Source organism: Myodes glareolus, chromosome 24 (assembly GCF_982192425.1).
Source record: "Myodes glareolus chromosome 24, mMyoGla1.1, whole genome shotgun sequence".
Taxonomy (NCBI): Eukaryota; Metazoa; Chordata; class Mammalia; order Rodentia; family Cricetidae; genus Myodes; species Myodes glareolus.
The window spans coordinates 28,561,236-28,574,766 of NC_142049.1; the positions used below are offsets into that span (position 1 = coordinate 28,561,236).

At 41.5% G+C, this 13,531-nt stretch overlaps 2 protein-coding genes across 4 annotated transcripts in view; one reads left to right on the forward strand and one right to left on the reverse strand.

Annotated features, from left to right (window-relative positions):
• Positions 1-5,225, reverse strand: part of Ttc23 (tetratricopeptide repeat domain 23) — a 90,262-nt gene extending 85,037 nt beyond the window's left edge. Inside the window, exon 1 of one of the 2 annotated variants that reach the window (XM_048434812.3) lies at positions 4,956-5,225. The gene's annotated coding sequence lies outside the window, so the exon portion shown is untranslated. Of the gene's footprint in view, positions 1-4,808 lie in introns of both variants that reach the window. The other variant, XM_048434811.3, reaches the window with a different exon arrangement.
• A 3,364-nt stretch (positions 5,226-8,589) lies between these two features.
• The window catches only part of Lrrc28 (leucine rich repeat containing 28), a 121,154-nt gene continuing 116,212 nt past the window's right edge, over positions 8,590-13,531 (forward strand). For both annotated transcript variants that reach the window (XM_048434807.3, XM_048434808.3), the window contains exons 1-2: positions 8,590-8,711; positions 12,384-12,611. In XM_048434807.3, coding sequence (XP_048290764.3) covers positions 12,444-12,611 — 168 coding nt within the window. In that variant the 5' untranslated portion in view covers positions 8,590-8,711; positions 12,384-12,443. The remainder of the gene's footprint in view (positions 8,712-12,383; positions 12,612-13,531) is intronic.

Here is a 13,531-nt window from a genome sequence, read left to right on the forward strand (position 1 = left end):
AGAGAAAGTTTATCTCAAAAACAAAACAAAAGTCAGCCAGGTATGGTAGTACACATCTGGAATAGCAAAACTTGGGAAGCTGAGCCAGGAGGATCACGAGCTTACATTCAGCCTGGACCACACAGTAAAACACCCTGTCCCAAACAGGCAAGTGAGTCAACCAAAACACAAAACAAAACAGGAGGCCCTAACAAACCCACAGTAATCAAAAACTGCTGTAGAGGCAAAATACCAGTGCTGCATTTTCAAGCTGTCGTGCCCAGAATGGTGACTGCAGGAAAAAATGTCCTAGATTCTCGACATTTGCTGGGGGAGTAGATATTATGTCCCCATCAGGTAAACAATGGTAATTATGTCAGAGGATCATGTGAGTCATCTTGATTGTGGTGCTCACTATATAGGCTGCAGGTATATGAAAACAGCTTTTGAGGAAGACACTAACAAACATGCCAAACTGGATGGTGACGAGCCCACGAGGCCTCAATCCCACACAGAGAGCTATAGGCAACTGAGAAAAGCCAGGAGCAGGAGAGGAAGAGCATACCAATCGGTGGTCCAGGGCCAAACAGTCAACCCTGAAAATACACATAAACAGACAGTATATGGACTCAACAGGTTATATTTAGGAATATCTACCTGTATACATACATATACAACATTAACATATACACATGCAAAAACAATGATGCAAAAAGATCACGCATATGAAGAAGAACAGTAAAGGATATACAGGAGGCTTTTGAGGGAGGAAAAGCAAGGGAGAAATCTTGTAATTAAAATACAATCTCGAAAATAAAGAACAAAAAGTTCTAAAAACAAAAAACCACCGTGTACAACTTGTGAGATTTTAGTTTGTCAAACGCAGCTCAGTAGAAGCGGAGCCAAAACCGCAAAATGGCACAGCACTGGCGTAAGGGCTGACAAACAGGACAAGGACAGAAGTTCAAAACTAACCCTGGCAAACACAGTCACTTCTTTTCTCTTATTTTCTCCAGTGTCAGCCGTCAAGCCCAGGGACTTGTGCGTTCCGCCACCCCCTAAAGGTGCCAAGATACTGCAAAGTCAGAAAGAACAGACTTCTCAGTAAACGATGTTAGAACTGGAGAGGCACATGCAGAGAAGGAAGGTGGATTTCACATCATACAGAAAAATTAACTCCAAGCACAGCAGAGACCTAAATCTGGGAGCTGAAATACAAAACTCTGACCAAACGCTGGAGTAAATCGTCATGAGCTTGGATCCCCTGAAAACAAGCCAAAGTACAAATGAGAGAAGGGGAGAGGGGTTAATTGAACTTTTTTTAAAAAATTTATTTATTTATTATGTGTGCAGTATTCTGTCCGCATGTATGTCTGCAGGCCAGAAGAGGGCACCAGATCTCATTACAGATGGTTGTGAGCCACCATGTGGTTGCTGGGAATTGAACTCAGGACCTTTGGAAGAACAGGCAGTGCTCTTAATCGCTGAGCCATCTCTCCAGCCCTTAATTGAACTTTATCAACAGTAAAGTCTTATTGCTTTAAAGGTAAATGCTAAAGACAACCTAAAGGATGAGAGAAGAAGTAAAAAATATTTGTAATTCGACCACAATATGACAACACAATTGAAAATTAGGCCAAATATTTGAATAAGCACTTTTTCTAACAAGGAAAATATAAGAATAGCTAAGAAGCACATATGACTAACATCATTAGTCATTATCAAAAGCACAAGAAGCTACCGATTCATATTCACCAAATTTTGCCAACAACAACAATAAACCTGAACATAAGGCGCAGTGGCAAGGATATTGAGAAGTAGGTACTCTTACATGCACCTGGTGAGAAGGTGAAGGGGTGTGGTTACCTCCTTCGAAGGTTACACACAGAGTTCCTATGTGACTCATGCGTCTACTTGTAGACTAATATGGTTCAGTTGAAGAACATATCCATACAAAAACTTATACACATCTTCCTAGAAGTGGTAGTCGTAATAGCTAAAAACTGAAAGTATTCCAAATCTCTGTGAACTCCCAATGGATAATCAGAATGTGGCATCACCATATCATGGAGAATCTTGATTAGCACAGATCTTGGAATGGATATATGTATATTTCATATTTGTGTATATACATTATATATACATATATATGTGATCCATTGGGCCTTAAAGTTCATGGATCACATTGGAGATGAAATTCATGCCTTTTACATCAACCCCCTTCTCTGGGATAGAGCCATCATCACATTCCTTGTGGAACTGAAGTTTCTTTGTTCTTAGGACCATAAATGTGCACTCACTAAAAATATTATCTATAAATCTTAATGCAAGATCCAAATAGTAGAAACACTGTCATATTAATTAAGCCCCTAGAAGGGAACTGAACCTAGGGCCTCACGCATACTAGGCAAGCATTCTACCACTGAAAAACGTTTCTAGCCCTTAAAATTGTATTTAGTTTACAAGTCAAATTCATTGCATAAGTATCCTTCCATTGTTCTTCTTGACTCTGTATGTAAGGAATGCCAAAATCCTCAGGGGGGAAAGCTGATAAAAGCTGGAGGAAGCGAGGGATGGAGGTGGCTATGAATACAGTAACAAGTGAACTCCTTCAATGCACACTGACTTGGTTTAAAGGATGGAGTAGGTGGTTGGGAATGCCCATCACACGGCAGTAAAGGCTTCAGACATCAAGGAGTCATGGAGACTCGAGAAAGACCGGATGTATGAGTGAGCGTATGTATGCGTGGATTGTGACACTGGCTCTCGGGTCGCAAGTGGTACTTTTATTTTGCCACATTTCTTTGTTTCTCTAACATCCTGAGGGCGAGACTATTTAAAGGATTTACGTGGATAACGTTTGGTAAGTATTGGAGATGGCCACATGATACGGGGACATTGTCTCAGAGTCTATTGGGACTTGCTCTTGTAGACCAGACTGGCCTCGAACTCACAGAGGTCGGCCTGCTTCTACCTCCGGAGTGTTGAGATTAAAGGCATGTGCCACCACCACCCAGCTCAGAGCCTATTTTGAAAGTTAGAGATTCCTTCTCTCCCCTTTGTAGTTTGGAATCACTGATAGGTCAGCTTGCTATAGAGACACCTACACTAGGGTTAAGTCATGGAAGCAGCATAGGTGCCCATTGAAGAACCACCCAATGAAGAAAAGGTATACAACAGCTTCTTTCGGTTATAAAGAATGAAATTATGTTATCTGTAGGAAAATAGATGGAACCAACGAGCATATTAAGAGAAACAAGCTAATCTCGCAAAGTCAAACCTGACAAGTTTTCTCTCCTGGTAGACCCAGGAGGGAAAGGGGCACGGAAAGAAACAGGAAACTTAGATACATGGAAGGAGGAAAGGGGATGGAGGAGGAAATAAAATGAAAAACGTCAAAAATGATCAAAGCAGATTATTTGCATCTATGGAGATGTAAGGGAACCCCTAGTTTTAAACATTTTTTTTTCTAATTAAAAAAAAAAAGGAACTACCGATGGGCATCTTGGGATATGTGAGCTTCAGATTCTTTGAGTCAGTTTTGGTGCAAGGGTGTAGATATGTCCCCGAAGCACTTTGCTCTTTGCAGATGTCCTTCGTTCTCTCTGCTTTCGCAAAGCTGAGCAGAGGTTCTAGGGTATCACAGCAGCCACCTGAGCATGTGGAGAACTGAGTTTTGTCCCAGACATAGATCAAGTGACAGTTCCTGTCGTGGCTTTTCCAGGCGTTTGGTTAGGGGTAGAAATTCCTTTAGAGCAGTTCAGTGTAACCATGAAAAACACGTTCAAAGGAAGAAGGAATCCAGGGGGACCAGAAATCACCCTTAGTGTTCTCATTATATCACAACCACCACACCTGGCAACACACGTTCAGCGTGCCAAATTAAAACGCTCAGCACTTTTCAACAGCCACAAGGAAATGTATCAGGGTTTAGGTAAACCAGTAAGGGTAAATAAAGATACGTAAGCACAATGTCTTAAGAGATGTGGCAGCAAATTTGTATGTCAGTTTATTACAAAGCTCTGGCCTTTGCCCTGGTGCAATCTTAAACTGCGATGCCAGTTTTCATACTGAAAATCCACAATCGAACTCCTTAATTCTACTGACTGGCTCTTCATGTAACTTCCTGTTCTTTTTCAAAATAAAGCATTATTACCATTTTAACCGAGGTTCTTAATGAACCTCTTGCTGCAGTGAGAGCCAGCTCTGCTCAGGCTACAGCACTGTGGGATGCTACCTCCCTTCTTCCGTCCCTGTTGAAAATTTGCAAACAGTTACCAGCGCTAAGTTCTTCCTGAAGCTCCTGATGCTTCCAGCATCTGCCATGGTTACCTGCACATTGAAAACATGGAGATGCTTTCATTGAAAATCTCTGAGCCCCATTTGCCCAGACCTTGGTATGATCTTCTGGAGTTTTACGGTTTTATGTCCCTCTAGGCAAACTAAGAGCAACAATGTAAGAAGCAGTTATTTTAATATGTTCCCAAACCTTATATCCTAATATTAATTAAATATCTTTTCTTGGGAAAATTCATCTGCTTGCAGATGCTGATGTTGCATATGCCAAAATTATGTTTGGCTTGGTCACAGGCAAATCCATCCTTCAATTTCCCACTTTACAAATATTTGTTCAATTTGAGTTCAAAGTCAACAGTGATTTTTCTTCTCTAAATAGATGGCTTGTGTATTGTCTGTTATCATAATGCACAGATACAATATCCATTTGATTAAAAATTGTAATATAAAATGTCTAAATCCACATTAAAGCAGCAATAGCAGCAAAGCACATTTTCTTGAAGCAAAAATAATCTACAATTAATCTTGCTTACCTTGCAAAACTCCACTGGGGATCGCGTTTCTAACTTCTTTCAAAAGAGAAAAGAACCCCAAAAACGCCCCCTTCCCGCCCTCAGATGGCGTCCGTGTCTTCTCTCGACGTGCCCTTAAAACTAGCAAAACAACAAATTAAGAACAACCTGGAAAGTTTCTTAACTCTCAGTGCCTCCAGCTTTGTCGTAAAATCCTTCGTCAGATTACTCAGTCGGAGGGGGTGAAACTCCGTTTCCTTTTCACAGTTCTCTTGACCGTCTGCTTTGCCTGTCTGGCCCCCTCCGTATCGTTTTGACGATTTTCCAGCCCGATAAGCATCAACAAGTCTGAACAGAGTGGACTCATCCAAACTGAGAACAGCCTTTATCCATAAAAAAAACCCAGGATTTTACAAAATTCCAGGCCAAAGAATGAATGATAGAGCCTCCGCCAATAGGGAGTGGAGAAAAGAATTTTGTCAAACTTTGTAACCCAATCCTTGGGAGCCAGAGGTGGGAATTTTAGATGGGGGCAGTCTTTTCCTTGGAATTTTCTTAAAGTGGTATCACTGACTTGTTGAAGTTAAAAGTTGCCACAGGTTGTTAAAACATCCAATTAGTTTCTCCTGTTTTAAGTCTAATAAAAATACGAAAATGGATACTCCACAAACTAAGTGACTTCTAACAGCGATAATACTATCAATACAGGAATTTTCACGTCAATTTGGGGAAAAGGTAGAAACAATTTTAACATGATTCATTCGTCACGAGCAATTTTCGAACGTTAATATGCTAAAAATATTTCTCTTAAAAAACCAAAATTGAGATGCTTACATTACTTCAAAATGTTTTTCTACTATTAATCTTTTTGTGACAATATATTACACACACACACACACACACACACACATACACAAGAGAAAGAGAGAGAGAGATTATAATTAAATCATTTCCCCTCTTTCCTCCTGACCAAACCTCCTAGGTATCCCTCTCTCTCTCTTTAAGATTAATAGCCTTTTGTTATTTTATTTTTACATGAACACATAGCGTGTGTGTGTGTGTGTGTGTGTGTGTGTGTGTGTGTGTGTGTATTTGTGTGTTTGTTTCAGGGCTGACCATTTGGTATTAGATAGGCAAATTGGGCAAATTGGTGTGCTCTCCTGGGGAATACTTTCTCCCAATCTCAGCTTTCTTTAGTGGCCTGTAGTTCTTTGTATAGCGTTGAGGTCTCCTGAGCTTTTGGTAGTTAATGTTAGCACGGCTATTGGTGCAGTCCTCATTCGGGTCATGTTTAGGCAGACATGTCAGTGAGACTTTATGTATAGATGTAACTTCTAACATTTCTAGGAGACACAGTCTCCGCAAACTCTGTTCCTCCGGCTATTACAATCTTCCTGCCTTCTTCCACAGTGATCCCTAAGCCTTAGGAGTTGTGTAATAGAAGGATCCATTGTGTCTCCACTCTACATTGGGATTGCTTGTGGTTTTCTATAATGGACTCCATAAGACGCAAGGAGCAGTTTCCTTAATGAGGGTTAAGGACTACACTTACTAGGCTGGACCATAGAGAAAGACAACTAGAATATCTTTATTCTTTGAGAACTTCATACAATGCATTTTGATCAAATTCACTCTCCACTCCTCTCATTGTCCCAGATCTACTTCCTCATATTTTCTCCCCCTCTTCATCTTTTTAATCATGAATAGAGTCCAATATGCCCTGCCCTTACACCCTGGATGGGGGGGGCAGTTACTGGGGCAAGGTCTACCTACCAAGGGTCATATCTTAAAAGAAAACCAACTCTCCCTCCCCCAGAAGCCACCAACTGTCCATAGCTCCTCAGCTGGGGCGCAGACAACCACAGTTACCATCTACTTGAATGTAGAGGGCCTGTTGTGCTGCTCCCTGACCTTTGCCTCGTATCTTTCGGCTCCCTCTTTTGCAATGGTCCCCCAGTCTGGGAGTTAGAGAGACTTGGGGGTAGGGTGTTCTATTTGTGGCTAGCATTCCATAGATACTTATTTGATCAGTTGTGAGTTATGTTAACTACTATCCACTGCAAAAAGAAACTTCTCTGATGAGGTCAGAGAGAACAGCAAGTCTTATTAGTGGAGTCGATCCTTAATGCACCAATGATTTTTAATTTTACACTAACTATAGTTTTCCTGATTTTAAATCTGTGTGTTTGGGGGAAATCTTAAAGTATTAAACCCCCCTCAAACGTTTTAATAAACATAGGATATATATTATGCCACATACTTCAATAACTCCTTAAGATTAAATTAAATAATAGATAATTTATATTTTATTTGAACTCATATCTTACTTTGGAACTAATTTAAAATTATTATTTTTAATTTAACTGTTTTCTAAGTTATTCATTTCTAAGAGAATTAAGTTATCATGAAAGTAAAAAGTTGAGGATGATTTGGTTGGTCCTAGCTCAGGCCTTTAATCCTAGCACTTGGGAGGCAAAGGCAGGCTGATCTCTGTGAGTATGAGGTCAGCCTGGTCTACAGAGCGAATTGAAGGACAGCCAAGACTACACAATGAAACTCTGTCCCCCAAAACAAAAAAGACCCTGTCTCGAAATACCAAACCAAACCAAATCAAGCCAAAGAAAGTTGTTGCATCAATGTGCACATTTTTAAAAAAGTTTTACATGTTGGGCAGTGGTGCACACACGCCTTTAGTCCAAGCACTTGTGAGGCAGGGGCAAATAGATCGCTGCAAGTTTGAGGTCAGCCTGGTCTGCAAAGTGAGCTTCAGGACAGTCAGGGCAGTTACATAGAGAAATCCTGTCTTAAAAGAAAAACAGACAAAACAACCTTTTTGTTTTGTTTTTTTAAACTTTTCTTCCCTGGTACTAGGAATTGAATTTAGTGCCTCTATTAAACTACATACTTGCTTCCTTCTTTTTAAAATACTTGAGGTAGGTTCCCATTACTCACTAAGTTGACCTTCAAGTTGTGATCCTCCTGCCTCAACCTCGAAGTAACGGACTGCACTGGTGCTCCACCAGAACAAGCAGGTTTTTCGTCTTGAAGAGCTTTTTATGGACTGCCTACTTTAGCCATGTTAGGAACTGCCATATTAGTTCACTAAGTTTTGATTGTCCTTAGTTATTTCTCACACTGTAGCCTGTGTGTGTTTTGTTTTATTTTCATCAACGAGACAGTATCTCACGAAGCTGAGATTGGCTCTAAATCCTGACCTCCACCTCCAGAGCATTGGAACTCAAGCATAGAACACAACGCCTAGGACCGCGTGTCTGAAGTTAGAGACTGTAGTTGGCACCTCTCAATGAGAGTTTCGAGAGCTTAAATCCAGTGCTCAAGTTCTTCTTGTTGACTGGATTTACTTGCCTTATGTAAGCCCGACGGCTTCTGTTTAAATGTCAGAATGGTAGAGTAACAGTAGCCGGGATTGCTGTCAAAGCACAGCACTTAGGACGATGCCTGGTACAGAATCGCTCCGAGTTTTATTGTTGGCATCTGTCAGTGACAGACTGGGAGCGGAATGAATGTGTGAACGAAAAGACAGGTCAGTTACAGGCGGCTCCTGAGGCTGGCGCAGGACAGACGACCCGTCAAAATGCTAAACTGAAATGCCGCTTTCCTGCCTTCCAAGCTGGGGCCGGAAGTCAGAGCGGAGCCATAGCCCGGGACTCTGCAGGAAGTCGCGCTCTCGGCCAATAGACGCGTGGCTCTGAAAATGAGCGACTCATTCCACCTATCGTGAGACAGCGAGAGTGGAGGCGAACTCTCGCGATGTTTTGATCTCCCGGGCACTTCTTTCCCCGACCCCTACTCCGTTAGACACGCCCCTCCCCAGGCCCCGCCCTCGTAGCCCCGCCCTCCTTCTATCCCTGGAGTGCCTTCCAGTTCAGCCTGGGCACCAAACGCTGGTCAGCGGGCGCCAAGGTGAGTGTCCTGTCTCCAGGCTCACAGGTCGAGGGCACTGGCCCGGCTCCTGGCGGGGACGCTCCATTTCCGTCGCCACAGAAACGCCCGGGCCTCTGCGAGAAGGACCACGAGCTGTCCGGCCTTGGGTCTCCACGGCTGTTGTGTCCACAGCCCCTGGTACCCGGGTACCCTGAATCCCTACCCCTGAGCTCCCTGCTGCTGGATTGTTATGACTAATTCTGATTGAACTAACTGAGGCAAAACCAAGACGTCTGGTACCTTTTCTCAGGGAGAAAATAGCCTTTTACAAATGCTTATAATATACTGTTTGTAAGACCCTAATCTCCAGCGTTAAAAAATCAGATCGTGTGTATTCTGTCAACTCAAGTACGGCAAAGTCAGTTAGGGAGTATTCTTTAAAATACTTGTGCTTAAAATGGGGGCTTTCTTAAGTTGGAAAATTGTTCTATTTGTTCCTGCTGAGAGGATATTGATGTTGGACTTTCAGAAAACTGAAGAAGCCGCTGTATAGAGTTAACACTAACTACAGTATTTATGTTAATTGTGGACAAGAGATGAAGTTGAAGGGGACAAGAAAACAAGAGGCTTTGAAAGGCAGTATTGCCATTGAGTGCATATTGGGAAAAACAAGAGCATTGTTGTTGGAAGCTTTTTGATGTTATTTGTATGCACTTTTCCCCAATCTGCCTCTGTAGCAAGATGCATTCAGCTGAGCCTAATGGCGCTTTTCAGGCAGCCAGTTGCAGCTGGAACATCAGAGCCCGTTTGGTTATAGTGAATGGAGATTTTGGAAGTAGTTATACTTTGCAAAAGGAAAGTCTTCCATTTGTGTAATCTTTGTGTGTATCTCATAATGATGGCACATTGCCTACATTCTACATTTGTAAAAGGCTGTGTTGATAGGTAAGGTGGGACCCAGACTTTGGTGTTAGGACCACCTCTGTTGTGTTTGTGACATGGTACCTCATCTGTAAAATGGATTAGTTCATGTCTGCTGGACTGCTTGGCTGTGAGGATAAAGATCCCTATGGCAGCTAGCAAGTTTAGAGAGTCTATGAGTGAGCTCAGTGGGTAGATGAAAGTCAACCTTGGAACAGCTATTCTGATTTTTTCTAGTTATTAGCTGTTTGAAAGCTGAAAGTATTTAGTTATTGTAATATTATTCAGATATGCAAATATGAAGAAAACCGCAATATCTCTCTGCCCTCAGGATTTTACAGACTTGTCTAAAGTGTCAGTAAACTGGTGTGTGTATGTATGTGTGTGTTTGTGTGTAATTTATATTACAAATTGTAAAAACTTAATAACTAGCTTGCTCTGGAAGAAAGCCAAGGAAATAATTAGTTGGGACAAGGAAGTGAGTTTTTGTTGAAATCTGCAAAGCGAAAGGGGAAGTTTCCTGACTAAGAGGGGAACATCAAGTGCTTGGAGAAGTTTGACAGCTCCCAGGATTAAGAAAGCCCAGGAAATCGGTGAATGTGTCAGAGGAGGCTGGACAGGCAGGTTGGGCCTGATCGATGGTCAAGCACTCTGAAAGCTCCATAAGACTTTGCTTTTCTCAGTCGGGAATTGATAAAGTATTTATTTAGTAAGGCATGCCCAAGAGGGAGAGATGCAATTATGTGTACATTTTCTGAGACTCATTGCTGTAGTTGGTAGGTTGGAAGCAATGAAAGTGGATACATGGAGACCAGGAATCCAGCTGGCCAGGGCAGGAGATGGCAGTGGCTCATGGCGTTGGCAGATGGAGCGATGTGGCTGGAATTGAGCTGTATTTTGGAAAGAGAAACACTAGCTTTGTGATCGATTGAAGGGGCTGTGATGGAGAGGACAGGACCCTTCGTGCCTTCCGCCTGAGCTGCTGTGTGCAGAGAAGTGTGTTTTCCTGGAGAGGTGACTGGGGAAGGTGTGACACTGGAGATGCCGTAAGACAGCTAAACCACTCCCAGCTTACTCAGTGGGTAATTACCCTGGAAGCTTTGTTTTCTACACAGAAGCATCGATGCTGTCAGTCCTGCAGTTCCCGTCACTTTGTATAAACACATGTAAGATGTCCAAAGAGCAGGTGCCTGGCAGTAAAGTGAGAATGTAGATGGAATAAAAATGGGAAAGCATTGAATTTGTAGATTGACGGGGAACTGTTATTGAACACTTCATAGAAGGACTCTTTTAAGTAAAGTAGCAACTGTTGTCTTCTGAGCTAAGAAATAAGAGTTTGAAAATGATAGAAAGTAACCCCAAAGTTTCAAAACTCTGCTCCTTGAAAACCTTCATACAAATGCTCAGTGAGAATTATTTTCTTAAAATGAATAAAACTTTGCCGTCTTACTAGGAACAAGGAAAACAAGCTTCACTATTAACACGGGAGGAAACGAAAATCAGGGCTTCCCGAACTTGTCAAAGATGGAAGGGCTCATAAGGGATTAAAAGCAAGACTCTGACACCGGGTCCAGTGGGTTTCAAAGTGTGAGTTCTTTACAGTGAAGCACACGATTCCAGACAGCTAGGGCTGCGCAAAGAAACCTTGTCGTGAAAAAAACAAGGGAGGCGGTGACAAATGTAACTTCATTTTTTTTTCTCAGTTTTGCGACTGGAAGAGACTTTACAATAATTTTTCAACCAACGTATCAACTGCTACATCTACATGAATCACCTGGGGCCCAGAATGATTTATAGTTGGATGTTACAGGGTTCATGTTCCTAGTGCAGTGGTTTTGACTAGTGACTTTGGATCTCATTCTTTGCTATTTCTGATAATCTTCAAAGCTCTAAAGAGAAGGATAAAAAGATAATAAAAGTAGAAATGTGAAGTATTTGATAATATTTACCTAGTAGAGAGTAAAGGAATTAAACAGTTAGTGATATAAGTACAAATAATGGTTATTTTGATGTTTGAGATAAGTAAAATACAAAATGAGGCAGCTCAAAATGAAAATGGGGCATGCTGCATTTGAGGGTTTTTTTTTAAAGCCTTTTCTTTGATTACGTGCTGTTTAGCTTGCCTCTGGGGTCTGTGAATGCAAAGCAGTTGGTACAGAGTGCTTTCCCTGTGTGCACAGAGCCCTGGGTTTGATCTCACTACTACAGAAACAAAGAGGTGTGCATTACAACTGAAGGCAGAGACAGGAAGATCAGAATTTTAAGATCTTTGGCTATATAGCCAAGTTCTAGACCAGCCTAAGATACATGAGACCCTGTCTTACAAAAATAAAACCAGAAACTGGTTTCTGCTCTCATAAAGATTCCTACCTCAAGTCCGAAAGAAAATTTCCTTCCTCCCTCCCTCCCTCCTTCCCTCCTTCTTCTTTGAAACAGAGTTTCTCAATGTAGCAGTTTTCACTGTCCTGGAACTCACCTTGTGGACTAGACTGGGCTTGAAATCACAGAGACCTCCTGCTTCTGCCTCTTGTATGCTGGGATTATAGATGTGAGTCACTACTGCCCAGCCAGTTAGGTCTTTTTCTGGTAAAAGACCTAAACATTGCTTAATCAGAGTACTCTATTATGATCTTAATATCCTAAATATGAGCAGAAATTTTAGTTGTCACAAAAGAAGGTAGAAAGTGTAATTGTCTTTAATGTTGGCATGTTCTGGCTCTGTAGGCTAGCAGGTTTATATGCAGTGCTTCTGAGAAACCTTACAATGATATTTTTTTGTCCTCTTTATAGAAATGGACCAATTTTGACAAGATGTAGTGCTGCAGCGTGCCTGATCAGAGATGTTCAGTCATGGCATCCGAACTTTGTAAGACGATCTCTGTGGCCAGGCTTGAAAAGCACAAGAATTTGTTCTTAAATTACAGGAATCTGCACCACTTCCCACTGGAGTTACTGAAAGATGAAGGGCTGCAACATCTGGAGAGGCTCTACATGAAAAGGAACTCGCTCACAACCTTGGTATAGTATTGTATTGCATTGCTTCCATTTGTAGATGTGGTCCTGACCAACCTGTGTTTTATTCACCCAAGCTTTCGTATGCAGGCAACGGAGATGCACAGGGGCTGTCAGTGCGCTCGTTGCCTAAGTCCCTGCAGTTAGACTACAGAAGGGATGTGCAGGCAAGTGAAATATTCCCATATCCCCCTGAGACAGTTAGACTGAAGTAAGACTAACTTACTTCATAAGCACACCTCTCATGGCCTGTGCTTCTGCTATACGTCAAAGGAAACAGAAGACCAATAAGCCTGACTCTGACTTGTAGGAACTAAAAAGAGAATGAGCTGAAGATTAAAGTCTTAAGATATATTTGGGGAGTTTAATGGAGCCTTGTGTGTTAAGCAAACAAAACCTTGTCAAAATCAGAGTGATCTTGTATTGGGATAGCATACGTTTGGTGGGAAAAACCTTGCTGCTGCAGCAACATTTAATTCACTTTTTGTGTTCCAAGAGAAAGCGCAAAGTCTTCCTTAGAGCCTATTCTATGTAAGACAAAGAAACTATTTCAATTTGGGAAGAGAATGTTCTAACCACAGTTTTATTCCCACTCCTCATTATAAAATATGGTCCCCGTTTTAAATGGATTTATTTTATATGGCCTTTTGTAGTTATCGTTTTACCTGATTTGAATCTTTTGCTTGAATTTATGACTTAGGTTAGCCTGCTGTTTCTTTGTAATTGAATCTTTCTGTGTTTTGAACTTTCCTTAACTCTCTGGAAAGTGTGCCGTACTAGTTTTATATGTGTGGGTGTATTTCTGGACAAATCAGTCTATGGAAAATTCCTGAAGTAGATGAAATGCACTATAAAGTGTATCTTTAGTTTATCAGTAAACGAATGGCTATGCATGTTGTTAGTGCTTGACATGTTGGTACGAATGT